Consider the following 14,698-nt stretch of genomic DNA (forward strand, 5'->3'; position numbering starts at 1 on the left):
TTCTGCTGAAATTGAACACTGTGGAGGCTAGGTATCCTGTATCCTCCAACCTATTTATAGACTCGGTGCATGATGTCCTTGAAAGATTATTTGCCTAAAGCACACAACCCTTTACAAATTGATGACTGAATTAAATTCTATAAACTGGACTGCTGACTGAATTTTATTTTATCATCTGGTCAGAAATGCATGAAGATGAAAAGGTGTTTTCAGCATCAAAACATTAAATTAAGGTTAATTTTAAGAATTAAAATGAATATTAAATCGCTTTTGTCAATTCATTTTGTGATGATATTTCACCCATCAAGACACAGCTCTTTGTGGAAGAGCATGATTTATAATCCTTTCCTAAATATGGCTGATTATTATCCTGGTGTATGAGCACGTTATCTGTCCATCATCATCATCCTCATTGTCTGTTCGAAGACACGCTGCATTCAGAATGAATTGTGTTTTAGAAGTCCTTCAGTATTTTGCTGGAGATCCATTCACAGTCATACATCTGCCATCACATTCCTCTCATTCATTAGCTGCCCTCTTTCCCAAGAAAATCCAGATGAACTGTTCGGTAATACTGGTCTATAATTGGTTGAAGTAGATGTAAACTGCAATGTTAACCTTCAGAGTTCTTGTTATTAATGTAGATGATATTAATATAGGGACGAGGCAGTGGCGCAGTAGGTAGTGCTGTCGCCTCACAGCAAGAAGGTCGCTGGTTCGAACCTCGGTTCAGTTGGTGTTTCTGTGAGGAGTTTGCATGTTCTCCCTGCCTACGCATGGGTTTCCTCCGGGTGCTCCGGTTTCCCCCACAGTCCAAAGACATGCAGTACAGGTGAATTGGGTAGGCTAAATTGTCCATAGCGTGTGTGTATGTTGTGGCTGGAAGGGCATCCGCTGTGTAAAAACTTGCTGGATAAGTTGGCGGTTCATTCCGCTGTGGCGACCCCATATTAATAAAGGGACTAAGCCGACAAGAAAATGAATGAATGATATTAATATAGATATATTGCATGTGAAAATATTTGTATTTTTACTCTCATCTCCCTGGAGAAAGATAAACTCAGTCCTGTGTGTCCTCATCTCCCAGCATTCCCTGGGATTAACATCTGTTTTGTGAGCTTTGCAGTTTTTTCACATACTACCATTTGCAAATTGACAATGCTCTTTGGCTAGTTGTAATTGTTATTATTTTCAGTACCATTCAGGTTTTTTTTAAAGCATAAAACTGATTCATGACAGTAAGTAAACCTTTTATAACAGAAGACAAATGCATTTCAAATAAATGCTGCTCTTTTGAAAGTTCAATTAATCAAATAATCCTGAAAACATTCAATAAAGGATCGATGTCAAGAGAACTGTTTGATAATTGAACTGTATTGATCACACTCATAATAGTAATATATGTTTCTTGAGAATTAACGCCTAATATTATTCTTTATAAATTCATTAAAATAATAGTTTATATGTGTTGAGCACATGGAAAGGACTATTTGTGTTTTGTGTTTTAAAGTATATAATTAATGGCGTGTGTTTATTGGCTGCTTGCATTTAAAGGGGGTCTATTATGCAAAAATCTATTTTATAAAGGGTTTAAATACAGTTGTGTGTCATGAGTGTGTGAATATAAGCAGCTTCTAATGGTGAAAATGTATTAATTTTCTTCTTTATAATCACACTTGATATAAACAGTCTGCAGAAACACTTTGATTGACATTCCTTCCTTTAGTAGTGTCATCAGAGGGGGAAAGCCCCGCCCACTAGTGACCATCTCTCCCTCATTAGCATAGGAGATTAGTCTTGTTTTTGAATCCGACGCTATGCTGACACACAGGCATTTGTAGCTCCGCCCTCTTCTGAAAAGAGCACAATCTCATTTGAATTTAAAGCGACAGTCAACAAAACACCTCAATTAGGATCAAAGTCTAAAAGAGGTCTGTTTCAGAGAGTTATAAACATTATAAGTGTGTTATTTTAAGCTGAAACTTCACACACACACACACACACACACACACACACACACACACACACACTAGGGACATAGTTTAAATCTTGTAAAAAGATGCATAATAGTTCCCCTTTAACGACTCAATTTTATAAATGAAGTAAAACTGAAAATTTTGGATGGAAAGCATCGTCGATGCATTGTGATGCACTGTGATATCATATTTAACCAGTTTCATGACAGGATAATAGTAATCAAACGTGTGTTGATTCAAGCGATTTCAGTTTTTAATCATGCAAATCCAACCATTGTAAGCACAACAAACATAAAAGTCTTAAAGCCTGTACGCCCAGCATGATAATTATAATAATATAGATCTTATATCACCCCAATATGACGGTCTACACACTACACATGTCCGTCCAAACAGCTTGAAAAGTAGATTTTTCACCATAGGTGCCCTTTAAAAGATACAGACGACACTGTGGAGAAGCACACTGATGATGTTAAGCGCTCTTGTGAAATATTATTTAAAGATAATGACTATCCTGGAAAAAATTAGCTATACACCATGAGAAATAGTGTTGTTAAATAGATGGAAGTTAATAATGCACAATTAAAAGCAGAATCTAACAATAAACAGATCATTGCCATGTGTCTGTGTGCATGCTAATGTATGTTCCTATATATTATCATGCTTGGTGTAAACGGGCCTTAACTGAGGCCAGACTTTTGAATGGTAGTGTACGTGTCTAAGATACTTTGGTATCTAAAGCATGCCGCTATGACTGTGTTTGAAATCTCTGTAATAGTTTCAGCATTAAAGTAAATGCTGGTGTAGACTCTGTGATCTCAGAGAGCGTTTTGTTTGGGTTGACTGTGTGCCACTGTTTAGATGGCAGTATCATGAAGGCTCGCATTGAGTTTAATTCATAAGGGTTAACAACATCAGCCTGAACCCCCCTCCTCTGCTGAAAATGTGTGGAATGTTCCCCTTTCCTGTGGGACGGGGGTCTGTCTGAATGGGGAGGGTTTGTCTGTCTGTCTGCTGAGGTAAAAAGCCTAAAACTGTTCAGATTGGGACAGGAAGCTGGAAAAGTGCAGCGAGTTTCTGATCTCCACATGTGTCTGAGTGCTGATGCATTTTCAATGCGTTTATTTACTGTGTTTCTGGATTCAATAAAACCATTCCCGCATGTGCTCAGAGTTTAGTCACTGATTTATTTTTATCATTGTAAAGGTATGAGATTCAGTTATAACATTCCTAGGTATTATATAACAGCATTACTTATATAATTGGGTTTTTGCTGGTGATTTAAAGGATAGTTTAGTCAAAAATAAAAGTTTGATCACCCTCAAGTAGTTCCAAAGCTGAGGTAAGGAAGGAAGGATCAGAGAAAAAAAGGAAGGAAGAAAGAAATTAAGAAAAAAAGGAAGAAGGAAAAAGAAAGAAAAAAGAGAGAAAACCAAAACTAAAGAAAGAAAGAATCAAAGTAAGAAAAAACAAAAGGAAGAAAATATAGAAAGAAAGAAAAAGAAAGAAAGAAACTAAAGAAAGGAAGAAAATATAGGAGAAATAAAAGAAAGAAAGAAAGAAAGAAACTAAAGAAAGGAAGAAAATATAGGAGAAAAAAAGAAAGAAAGAAAGAAAGAAACTAAGAAAAGAAAAAGAAAAAAATCTAGAAAGACAAAACTAAAGACAGAAAGAAAGAAAAAGAAAAAATTAAAGAAAGAAAGGAAGATAAAACTAAAGAAAGAAAGAAAATATAGGAGAAAAAGAAAGAAAGAAAAGAAAAAGAATGAAAAATACAGAAAGCAAGACAAAACTAAAGACAGAAAGGAAGGAAGGAAGGATGGAAGGAAGGAAGATGAAACTAAAGAAAGGAAGAAAATACAGGAAAAAAGAGAAAGACGAACTAAAGACAGGAAAAAAGAAAGAAAAAGAAAAAAAACAAAGAAAGGAAGAAAAATCTAAAGAGTTAAAGAAAGAATGAAAGAAAGGAAGAAAATATAGGAAAAAAGAAAAAGACAAAACTAAAGAATATTAGCGTTTCATGCGCTGTAGTCCACATGTGAGTCCAGCTGCGCTCTCATAGAGGGAAATTAAAAACAAAGCCTTCACTGCAGCACATTATAAACGCAACACTGATGACCCGTATCCCCAAACAATTTTTGTTCTCCCACTTGGCAAAACAACATAGCGTCTCTCTGCTGTCTAAACACTGTAACAGGTCAAAGCTATCATGCATATTAATAAAGTTGCAAAATAGTGTGCTGATTGGTTTGAACCAAATCTAACTCATGAATGCAGCACATTCAGAGATGTAATAAGGTACTTCCAGGTACAGATGTCCAGTCTACTACACACTGGGATACACGCTAAGATCTCATGGCCAAGACGCAGCTTCAAAAATTTGTTTCAAATTGGAAGTACGAATTTGCTCGAAATAACGCAAAAACACACCAATATTCACTTTTTAGTGAAATATAGGTGTCCTAATAGTGTTTTTAGCAGTGTGGGACACACATACGACTGTCAACAGCTCAAAATATGTGTTTTGGTGTTTTCGTGACCCTTTAAAGTGCCAGTTTTTAACCAGGTGTCCATGTTGATGACTATAGTAAGCGAAAAAAAAATACAAATGTGCTATCACTTGGCGCCTAATGGGAAAGGGCAGGGCTATTGTGACCAAACGTGAAACAGTGAGATGAGTGAGGATGCATAGGTTGCAAATTACCATTTGTAAAGTGATTTGATTTTTCTTTTTTCTCTCTCTCTCTCTCTCTCTCTCAGTGAATTGCTTTTTTCATTTTTCCATCAAATTTTTCTTTTATTTTGTATTTTTTGAACACAGAAAAGTGCACAGAATTGTCGAACACAGAATTGCTGTAGACAATCAGCATAAAACAGAATGTGTAGAAATACATATATAAACCAATATACAAGTTGTTAAATAATAGTATTAATAAAAATAGCTTTTTTCTTAAAAATATTTGAATAAAGTATAATAAGTTTTGACATGAAGTTTACCCAAAATAAATGCATAAAAATAATGAAGGACAAAATTTTCTGCCGTTACAAACATTCTGCACACCCCTAGGGTTGAACGCACTTAATTTAGGCATTTAAAAAAGAAAGCTTTTACCATTAAAATAATAGGTTTAACTGTATTTGGATCACTTTTCAGTGTCCTGTAATGTTGCTGATATGATGGTAAAATCTCTGTGTTTTCTCTGTGCAGGTCGAAAGCTCAGAGGGAAAGCCTTTTACTTTGTCTGTGGGAAAGTGTTTTGTGAAGAGGACTTCCTGGTATGCTGTGCTCCCCTCATCTGTTTATGGCTTTTTCATATCTGAGAAATGTCTTTGAGCCGTTTGTCATAGTGATGTCAGAAGAGTGTGTCATCTTATCTGAAGTATGTCTGTAAAACATTATGAGGATTCAGGTTTCAAAACATGAACCTGATCATGAGCTCAACTTGGCAAACGTTTAAAAGTAGACCAGCGGGATCTAGCAGTGTGCATCTTAGATATGCAGTCATGTGTGTAATGGATTGTCATGCAGGCATCAGAATTAGCCCACCACCCCATTTGGAGCTATGAAGAATTATTTGTAGTTCGTCTCGAGTGAAGTGTTGAGTTTTTTCACTTACAAAGCCCAGCATGTAAATAGCAAATCAGGCATGGTGTGACTGCAACTCGCTTGTATTTAATTGTTAACATACACAACTAGTGACAGATAAATTATGAGAAAATCACTAAGACTTACAAATAAACAATATTTTATTGCTGTCATTTAACAAAATGTATCAAATTATAGAATATTACAGAGTAAAAATGTCAAACAGGGCTCAACAATAAGGACTGCCCGGTGGCCTGGGGCCAGCGTGCGAGGCGCTCTGGACAGTAGACAGAATTGTTACTGGCCCGATTCGTAGTGCCTTGTCACAAAAGTTCAATTTGTCTGCAACTATTTGTCAATTGCATATGAATACAGTCTTAGAATCGAGAAACGGTTTGTTCTTTTAAGCCTTTAAGTGCTACCTTCTCAGTGATGTTATATACACCATATTGCTTTCCGGTTCCTTCTATCTGATTGGATGTTGTGAGCATGTCGTTTTTTTGTAACCTGGTAAAAACCAGTACAGCAAAATGAATTTATGAGGCTAAAAGAATGTCTTGGAAGCAAACATTTACGTGGGTACAATGCGACGATATGCTCATACATTTTTTAACATTTTAAAAATATTAAATTCTAGATTTAAACACATTTTTGACACAATATTAAAAACATGTGGCTAAGAAATAGCTATTAACTTTTTTTTTTGGTGGGGCCAGTGAAAATATTGGCCGGGCAAGTAAAAATCTGAACCGCTGGCCCAATCGGGCCAGTAGAAAAAATCCTTAGCGTTGAACCCTGTCAAATACTGTAAACAGTGGTTAGGGTAAGGAAAAGTTAAGTTACCATTAACTAAACTGACCTGTTTATAAAACATTAACACTGATCTGCTTGAACTGAACAGAAACCAGCAAACTGAAGTAAAATTATTAAAACAATCATAACCATTTTATAATAATCAGCAGTTATTTGCTGTTCTGCTTTTGTGTGGGCTTTCTTGGCCTTTGCTACACGGTGAGCACAGTAAGATGTACTTGTACTTTATTTGAACATGAAGATGTTCGGCACTTTTGTGATGCCCTCAGCTATTAGAGTCGTTTTAGAAAATAGTCCACAGGTTTTTCCTTGCCACTGGGATGTTTGGTTTCTAAATGTTGTTTTAATTTAGGTTTCATTTCTCTCTTGAAAGCACCTCACTGCATATGACACACTGAGGTTTTAAGCCTTACTCGCACGCGCCCGTCAGAATTTGTGGGCTAGCGCAGAAGCTCCATTAAATATACTGGGGTAAAATAAATGCTCATATTATAAAGACATGGCGCGCTGAAATGTAATTTAATGCAGTGCTTCTTGTACAATCTAAGGCCAACTTTATATCGGATATCACTCAGCCAGTGGAGATCGCTGATTTTTAAAGAAAACTGACCTTAAACGCGCCGGTTTTTGCATTGCAGTTCGCCAAAACCGCTTAACCCAGGTTACTGGCAAATTAAAAGTCCCATTAGCATGCTTCAGCACGCGCATTTCAAAATAAAAGTCTGATATAAGCAAAATTAGTTAAATATTAAACTTTTGTTGTTTTTTTGATCTCACTCTCTGCGACCCACTGGGTCGCGACCCACCAGTTGAGAAACTTTGCTTTAGACCATGTGCTTATATTAAAATAATGTTGTTGCGTAAATGTTGGTTGAATTGAATTTATTGAATTGAATTTATTGAATGGGATAGCCCCTTGAGATGAATCATCTCATTTTCGAGGGGGTCCCTAAAAGTTCACAAATCAAACACATCATAAAGTACATACACTTGACAAGACAAACAATCAAACAAGCAGCACACTCCACCTGAAACACTTCCCATAATCCGAAGCCTAAATAAGCAACAACATCTAACCAAAAGTACAAACAATTTGATATGCAAATAAATAATAAACATTTAATTTAATTTTGAGCCAAATTTAATAACATTCGCAAGTTCTTTCCAGAAGAGAAAATAAATTAGCCCTAAAAAGACGAAGTGATTTAATTGATCTAAAAAAGGAAGGGAGATTGTTCCAGTCGAAAGGAGCTTTGTATCGAAAGGACCTGCAGCCACTTTCTGTAGAAATTCTGGGAACCAAAAAATAATTCTGTTGCACATGACGAAGCGAATATGATGATGTAAATGAAACAAAAACAGCTTTAAATAAGAAGGGAAATTAAAGTAAACACATTTAAAAAGAAACAAATACCAATGATACTGTCTGCGAAACTTAGATTGAAGCAAACCAAGTGTTTCGGTTCAGCTTTAGCTGTGGGATAGGCGTTGTGTTAACAAACACCTGAAGGTTTCAGACCAACACATTGATCAGATTGGGTGTTTGATTAGCAGTGCCTGACCTATTTTTGTTAATGCTTTATGTTGTTAATTTGAGGTTTTATTTTTCCATTTTTAAGACCTGCCAAAGATCAGATATGTTTTGTGTCCTGACATGGTTCTAACATTATTGACTTAATTCAGTAATTTAGATGCATATTAGATTACCCACAAATAAAATTCACATGACTTTGAGCATGTGTTTAGTGCCAGTAGAAGTGGAGATGAAACACATTCCTGACTCTGAGTTTTTGTTTATTGAATGTTCTTTAGTTGATGATTGTGTCTGAGCTGTAAATGTTGTGTGGTTTAGTGATGAAATGAATGAGAGTCATCTGAAAGCTTTCTTCTTGTATTTTACAGTACTCTGGCTTCCAGCAGTCTGCTGACAAATGCAGTGTGTGTGGACATTTAATCATGGACATGGTGAGTGTGATGAAGCACACTGCATTATTCATGATATCACACCACTGACAGTCAACTGGAGTTTAAAAGAGCTGCTTGGGGTTAAATTCGTCTTATTATGTAGTGCTCTTTACATTGATTAGATGTAATGAATTCCTCATTTACCACTGGCCCAGCAAGCATTTCATTGTGTTAAGTAGATGTTCAAACATCAACGTCTCGGCTAAAACAAGGCTTAATTTTTGCTAAAAAGTAAATATATATATACAGTTAAAGAAAAAAAAGGTTCGCCCAATAGTCTGGCGACACTTCTGGAGCCACTTTGACACAAGAGGAGACTAATCAGATACAGAAAGTGTGGCGCTGTGTGTGTTGCGTGTTAGCATGTGAACGCGTTGTTCCTCCTCAGATCCTGCAGGCGCTGGGGAAGTCTTACCACCCAGGCTGCTTCCGCTGCGCCATCTGTAACGAGAGTCTGGACGGAGTGCCTTTCACTGTGGACACCGAGAACAAGATCTACTGCGTGAAGGACTACCACAGGTGAGCTGGTGTAGAGCTGCAGGTCCACACACACTGTAAATAAATAGATGATGTATCAATCAAAGTGTTTCTGCAGACTGTTTTAATGATGTGTGTGTTTATAACATGTAGAATTAATTCACTTTACCATTAGAAGCTGGTTATTTTCACACACTGCTGCCACACAACTGGGTTTAAACCCAGAATATAAGTGATTTTTGCATAATAGATGCATAATAGAAGTGAACAGATGCATAAAGTGAGCTATAGAAATTTCCTTCAGCTGATTGTAGATGTGTGCTGTGAGGAATTCTCCGAATGTCTTCCACAGGCATTTTCCTAGCAGTAGCTTGATGTAATGCCATTTTATAGTGAGTTTTATTGCTCTTGAGTGTGTGTGTGTGTGCATGCGTGTGTGTGCAGATTCTTCTCATGCATCCTTAGCCGTGAGCGGTGAAGTGAGCCACGATTACTGTTGCTCCCAAACCTCAGTCAGTCAGGTGGAGACCATATGGAGGTTAAATCAAACAGTGTTTTTCCACTTTGTCCTTCTGGGATTGGAGTGAATATACGAGCCAGCACATCTTGAGTCTAGTCCAGTCTCTTTGGCTGCATATACACTGCAGATCTTGATGGTCAATTCTAATTTTGTGACTGTATGCGATCTTTTTTTTTTTTTTTTTTTTTGCTGACCCGCTTACATCTTTTAAAAAAAAGTGACTCGTATCCGATTGCCAGCATTTACACAGCACACAGCAAAGGCGCAATGACCAGAAAAAAAAGAGCGGGCGCTGACTGACAGCTGTTAATAAAAGAGCACTCTTTTCTCCATTCCTCTATTTAGGCCCCGTTTACACTTGTGCGTTTTTGTTTTAAAACTGTGTTTTAGATGAAAAATGATCCGCCTCCACACTAGCGTTTCACCTAGCGTTTCAGAACATATCTCCGTCCACACTACGCCACCAAAAACGTATATCACGTGACCATTCGCGCACTCTGGGCATGCGCGTTCTAGTATAAACAGGAAGCATGTGTCTCACTCGGCATTTGGTTATTGTTAGTCAACAAACGCCGGTTGAACAATGAACGCAATGGCAAAGAAAGCAAGAGAGGTATTTTTGTAGACAGACGATGAGGTCGAGTTGTTACTAAACGTAATAAATGAGTAACTGCACAATGGCGCCTGAAACAAACAATAGTGCAAACAACGCTCCCATTTCTGTGTCTGTGTTGTTGTTTACAGTGAAGGCTTGGTCTTCCGGTAGCGTTAAAGCCATGTGTTATAGTCATGTGATAGGGGCTTGAGAATAAGGGAAGGATATGCAATGACACAAAAGCCCCAATCAGGTAGTGAATCTCAGCAGCCCCGCCTCCGTGTTCAGATGTCTTCGTTTTCCCCCATCCACACTGAGACAGAGCAGCAGCGTTTCAGAATGAAAACAGCCTCTGCAGCGTTTCCAAAACGCTCCGTTTTCGACACTCGTAGTGTGGACGGATGTCGTAACCGTTGCAAAACTTATGCGTTTTAAAACGAAAACGCATTAGTGTAAACGGGGCCTTAATCTGTTCACAGGGTTACATTTTTTATTTCTTTTGACAAGCTGTTTTACTATAGTTTATGACAGAAAAGTTCTCATTTTGCCATCCTTCTTTAATCTAGGCCTTTTTAAACCAATTGCAGGGTTTCTGCGGGGTCTTAAAAGTCTTACAGTTTTTCTCAGTGGCTTTGGTGCATTTCTCACAACATCATTTACAACTATTTACAACAGTAATGCATTTCTCAAAACAATTAGTACGAACTGCAAGACATAGCTGATAACCTGCAAAAGCATGTCACTTGCTCAAAATGGAGAGCTCATTCCCCAAAAGCAAGTATTGATGTCAATGAAAGTGTCAGTGTCATCAAGATGAAAAGTGCTGACACCATTGTTTATGAACAAGATAGTCAAATGGCTGTCATGCTTTCATTCGTTTTCTTTTTGGCTTAGTCCCTTTATTATTAGGAAACCCACGCGAACACAGGGAGAACATGCAAACTCCACACAGAAATGCCAACTGACCCAGCCGAGGCTCGAACCAGCGATCTTCTTGCTGTGAGGCGACAGCACTACCTACTACGCCACTGTGTTGCCGCTGTCATGTTTTCATGATGATGTCAATTATTTCCACTGCAATAGTCTGATTTTGGTGACTTTCTAAAAAGGCTCAAGACAGCTCTGTATACTATTTGCACAGCCATTTAAAAAACTAGAGTAAAGATAGAGCTCACTGCATTTAGTGAGGTATCTGAGCACAAGACACTGAATATGTATGTTTCACATTTGTACTGCATTTGCTCTTTGCAGTTCTACTTTATTCACAGCATTGTGCAAAAGAATAAATGCACCCTTATTTACAACAAACTTAAACTTGCCCACCCTAAAAGAGCTGCATAATATTTTGACTAAAATCCTGATTCACTTGTTGGTTCAGATTGATTGCAAGAACGTTTTAATTAGCTCTGAGAAAACCTTGAGCGTAATCAAATTGCAGAAAACACTTTGATATTTGACTTAATGCACTGACATTTTTAAATGTAGCTGAAGTACCACTAAACATGTTTTTGTACACCGGGTCAAGAGTGATCCTGATGCCTTTCATCTTTTCTTTAATGGAGGACTTTCGTTATTTCTTGCTCTTTGTGATTTCTCATCTTTCTCTTGTCATCTTCAGGGTTCTCGCTCCTAAATGTGCAGCCTGCAATCAGCCCATCCTTCCCTCTGAGGTAAGACACATGTAACATAAGCCATTCACCCTTTACAAACTTCTCACACTGAGACCGACTTTACAGAGACCCACATGACATGCAAGAAGAACAAAACAATGAATGAAAGAATGAATGAAGTTCCTAAAACTAGGATAGGTGACAAGACTTTTGTCAGGTAATTTATGTATTTACATATTTATTATATCACAAATGATTAAACTGATTTACAGTTTTTCTAGTTTGCTTTGACCTGGTTAAAGAAACTAGGTTCCTCTTCATTTTCATTATCACTATCCCAGCAGAGCAGAGGACAGGTCTTGCAAATGTGTAAACCCTTTCTCATTGGGTTGACACATTTTCCCCACCATTTTTCCAAACAGTTAACACAGATGTCATTCAAGCAGTCCAAACTCCATTGTTTTAGTTTTGGTAACCAAACAGAATCCATCTATTCCTAACTATTAAAAACTACCAACATCAGTATGAAATCACTGAAGCACCGGTTTGACACTCCTTCACACAAATCTTCAATTAGCCATCATTCTGCAAACCTTATTAAAACGATGGAAGGTCTGTGTTGTTCTGTGCCAGCATTGATGGAGGAGGTCAATATGGCTTTGTCCTAACTGGGCTATAAGAAACAATCCTTAGCGTTTAGCCTTGTTTAAGTCAAAAATTTTATTCATAATAGTGTTAAAAAGGTCTTGAAAAGTCTTAAATTTGACTTGATGAAACCTGTATAAACCCTGTGGAATGAGAGGGCAAAGTATAGGTAAGATTCAGATTGTATGAATTAGATATAGAGCTGTGATTCTGAATTAAGCTCTTCTCAAATAGAGAAGCCTCTAGGTCATCAGCATCTTAATTCCTTTAAAGTTTTTCATACATAGATGAAAAAACATGAGCATTATTTTGTATTTATGCATGTATACTCCCAATAGTTTTGACTGTATATTAGTTTACATGTGTTTTCTCTAATATTTACAGTATTTTATTACTTTTGTCTTTTTTTTTATATACAGTATTTCAGTTTTCAGCCACAGTTTGAAAAATGTCATGAATTCAATATATATTCAATCAAAGCACATCTTATTCTTGATCCAATTCTTTGCAAAAAGGCGAATTTGACAGCCCAAATAGAGACAACAAATGCCATTGGCTATAAGCTACAATGGCAAGCAATGGTGGTGCATTTTGAGTTCTGTATTTTGTATTTTGTTGTGCATTGTGTAATGATTAATTGAAAGAGCTCTTATACTTGTTTGCAAGTTGTGTAGTTTGAAGGTAAAACTAGCTTTTGTTGCATATGTTAAATGTTTTGACACGATATGTGCCTTTTGCAAGCAAAATGTGTCATTTTGACCATGAGTGCCGCTGTTTAGGCCTGTGTGTTAACTGTTTTGAAAATGTGGAGTTTCAGTTGACAACTGCATCCAAGCAATCGAGAAAAACTGTAACTGAACACAATTTATTTTTATCAAGAGAATAAAATCATATTAATCATGCACATGCTCTAGTACAGGGGAGTCCAAACTCGGTCATGGAGGGTCTGTGTCCTGCATAGTTTAGCTCCAACTTACTTCAACACCTGCTTGAAGCTTTCTAGTATACTGTACCTAAAAAAACGAGCCTAATTAGCTGGTTCAGGTGTGTTTAATTAGGGTATGAACTAAAATATGCAGGACACCAGCCCTCCAGGACTGAGTTTGGGCAGCTCTGCTTTAGTACATCTAGGGTAGTTATAAATCCTGCTCACAATTTACTTAATATGGCGGAAAAATGAATCATCTCTAGTAAAACAGGAGAACTAAAAAAATAGTTTGCATGATTTTAAAAATAGGAATGAGTAAATCATGCGCAAGCTCCAGTAATTCGTCAAGTTCTGTCGTCATTTCCTCAATCTTCACTTGTCACAGGCCTGTTTGATTTTGAACACAAAAGAAGATATTTAGAGAAATATTTACAGAAACCTGTAATCATTGACTTTCATTGTATTTGTTTTTCCCTCTACGGAAATCAGTGCACTGCAAAAAATGCTTTTCTTACTTTGATTTTTAGTCTTGTTTCTAGTCCAAACATCTAAAAATTCCTAAATTAAGAAGAATTTTCTAGACAAGAAAAACATATTGAGAAATATGAGAAATTATCAGAAATAATATGCCAATAATATTATTATTAATAGAGTTTTTCCTTAAAACAAGTTAAAAATCTGCCAATGGGGTAAGCTAAATAATCTTACGTCTAAAGAAAAAGCAAGATTAATTTGCTTACACCAGTGGCAGATTATTTTGCTTGTTTTAAGGAAAAACTCACTTAATATTGGCATATTATTTCTCAAAACAAGATAATATGTTTTGCTTGTCTAGAAAATGCTTCTTGATATAAGAAATTTTAGATATTTAGACTAGAAACAAGTCAAAAAATTTAAGCAAGAAAAGCATTTTTTGCAGTGTGGTTACAGGTTTCTTAACATCTTTTTTGTTCAGCAGAGTAAAAAGAAACTCATAAAGGTTTGGAACCACTGAATTTTTAATTTTGGGTGAACTTAAGACTTTAAAATAAGGAACTAAATTACATTTTTTTTTGGATGTCATGCTGAGACCTGGCAGCACGGTGGCTTAGCGGTTAGCACTGTCACCTCACAGCAAGAAGGTCGCAGGTTCAAGTCCAAGCTGGGCCAATTGGCATTTCTGTGTGGAGTTTGCATGTTCTCCCCGTGTTCGCGTGGGTTTCCTCCAGGTGCTCCGGTTTCCTAAATTGGATAAAGTGTATGAGTTTGTGTGTGTATAGGTGTTTCCCAGTACTGGGTTGTGGCTGGAAGGGCATCCGCTCTGCAAAACACATGCCGGAATAGTTGGCGGTTCATTCCTCTGTGGCGACCACTGATAAATAAGGAACTAAGCGGTATGAAAATTAATAAATTAATGCTGAGATCTCTACAACTACAGCTTCATGCACTATCCAGAACATTACATTACGTTACCTCCTTTAGGTCTGTTACTGAAGAAAATTCTCTCAGCATTGATGATGGACTGATCACTACTAAGTTAAGGCGTGAGTAATTTGTTAAAGCCCCTGCTCTCTATAATTAGAGACACGACCCCAGAGGCATGC

At 37.0% G+C, this 14,698-nt stretch overlaps 1 protein-coding gene and 1 long non-coding RNA gene across 3 annotated transcripts in view; one reads left to right on the forward strand and one right to left on the reverse strand.

Moving 5' to 3' along the window:
* limd1a (LIM domains containing 1a) overlaps positions 1-14,698 on the forward strand; it is a 37,626-nt gene that overhangs the window by 16,286 nt on the left and 6,642 nt on the right. For both annotated transcript variants that reach the window (XM_073925700.1, XM_073925699.1), the window contains exons 3-6: positions 5,185-5,252; positions 8,278-8,340; positions 8,729-8,859; positions 11,551-11,602. In XM_073925700.1, the coding sequence (XP_073781801.1) occupies positions 5,185-5,252; positions 8,278-8,340; positions 8,729-8,859; positions 11,551-11,602 (314 nt within the window). The remainder of the gene's footprint in view (positions 1-5,184; positions 5,253-8,277; positions 8,341-8,728; positions 8,860-11,550; positions 11,603-14,698) is intronic.
* Positions 11,156-14,668, reverse strand: LOC141378138 (uncharacterized). The gene is made up of 3 exons (XR_012391902.1): positions 14,568-14,668; positions 14,223-14,336; positions 11,156-13,502 (listed from the first exon to the last, which is right to left on the reverse strand). It is a non-coding gene; the product is annotated as an uncharacterized lncRNA (long non-coding RNA).

This window comes from Danio rerio, chromosome 16, assembly GCF_049306965.1.
Source record: "Danio rerio strain Tuebingen ecotype United States chromosome 16, GRCz12tu, whole genome shotgun sequence".
In the NCBI taxonomy this organism is placed as follows: Eukaryota; Metazoa; Chordata; class Actinopteri; order Cypriniformes; family Danionidae; genus Danio; species Danio rerio.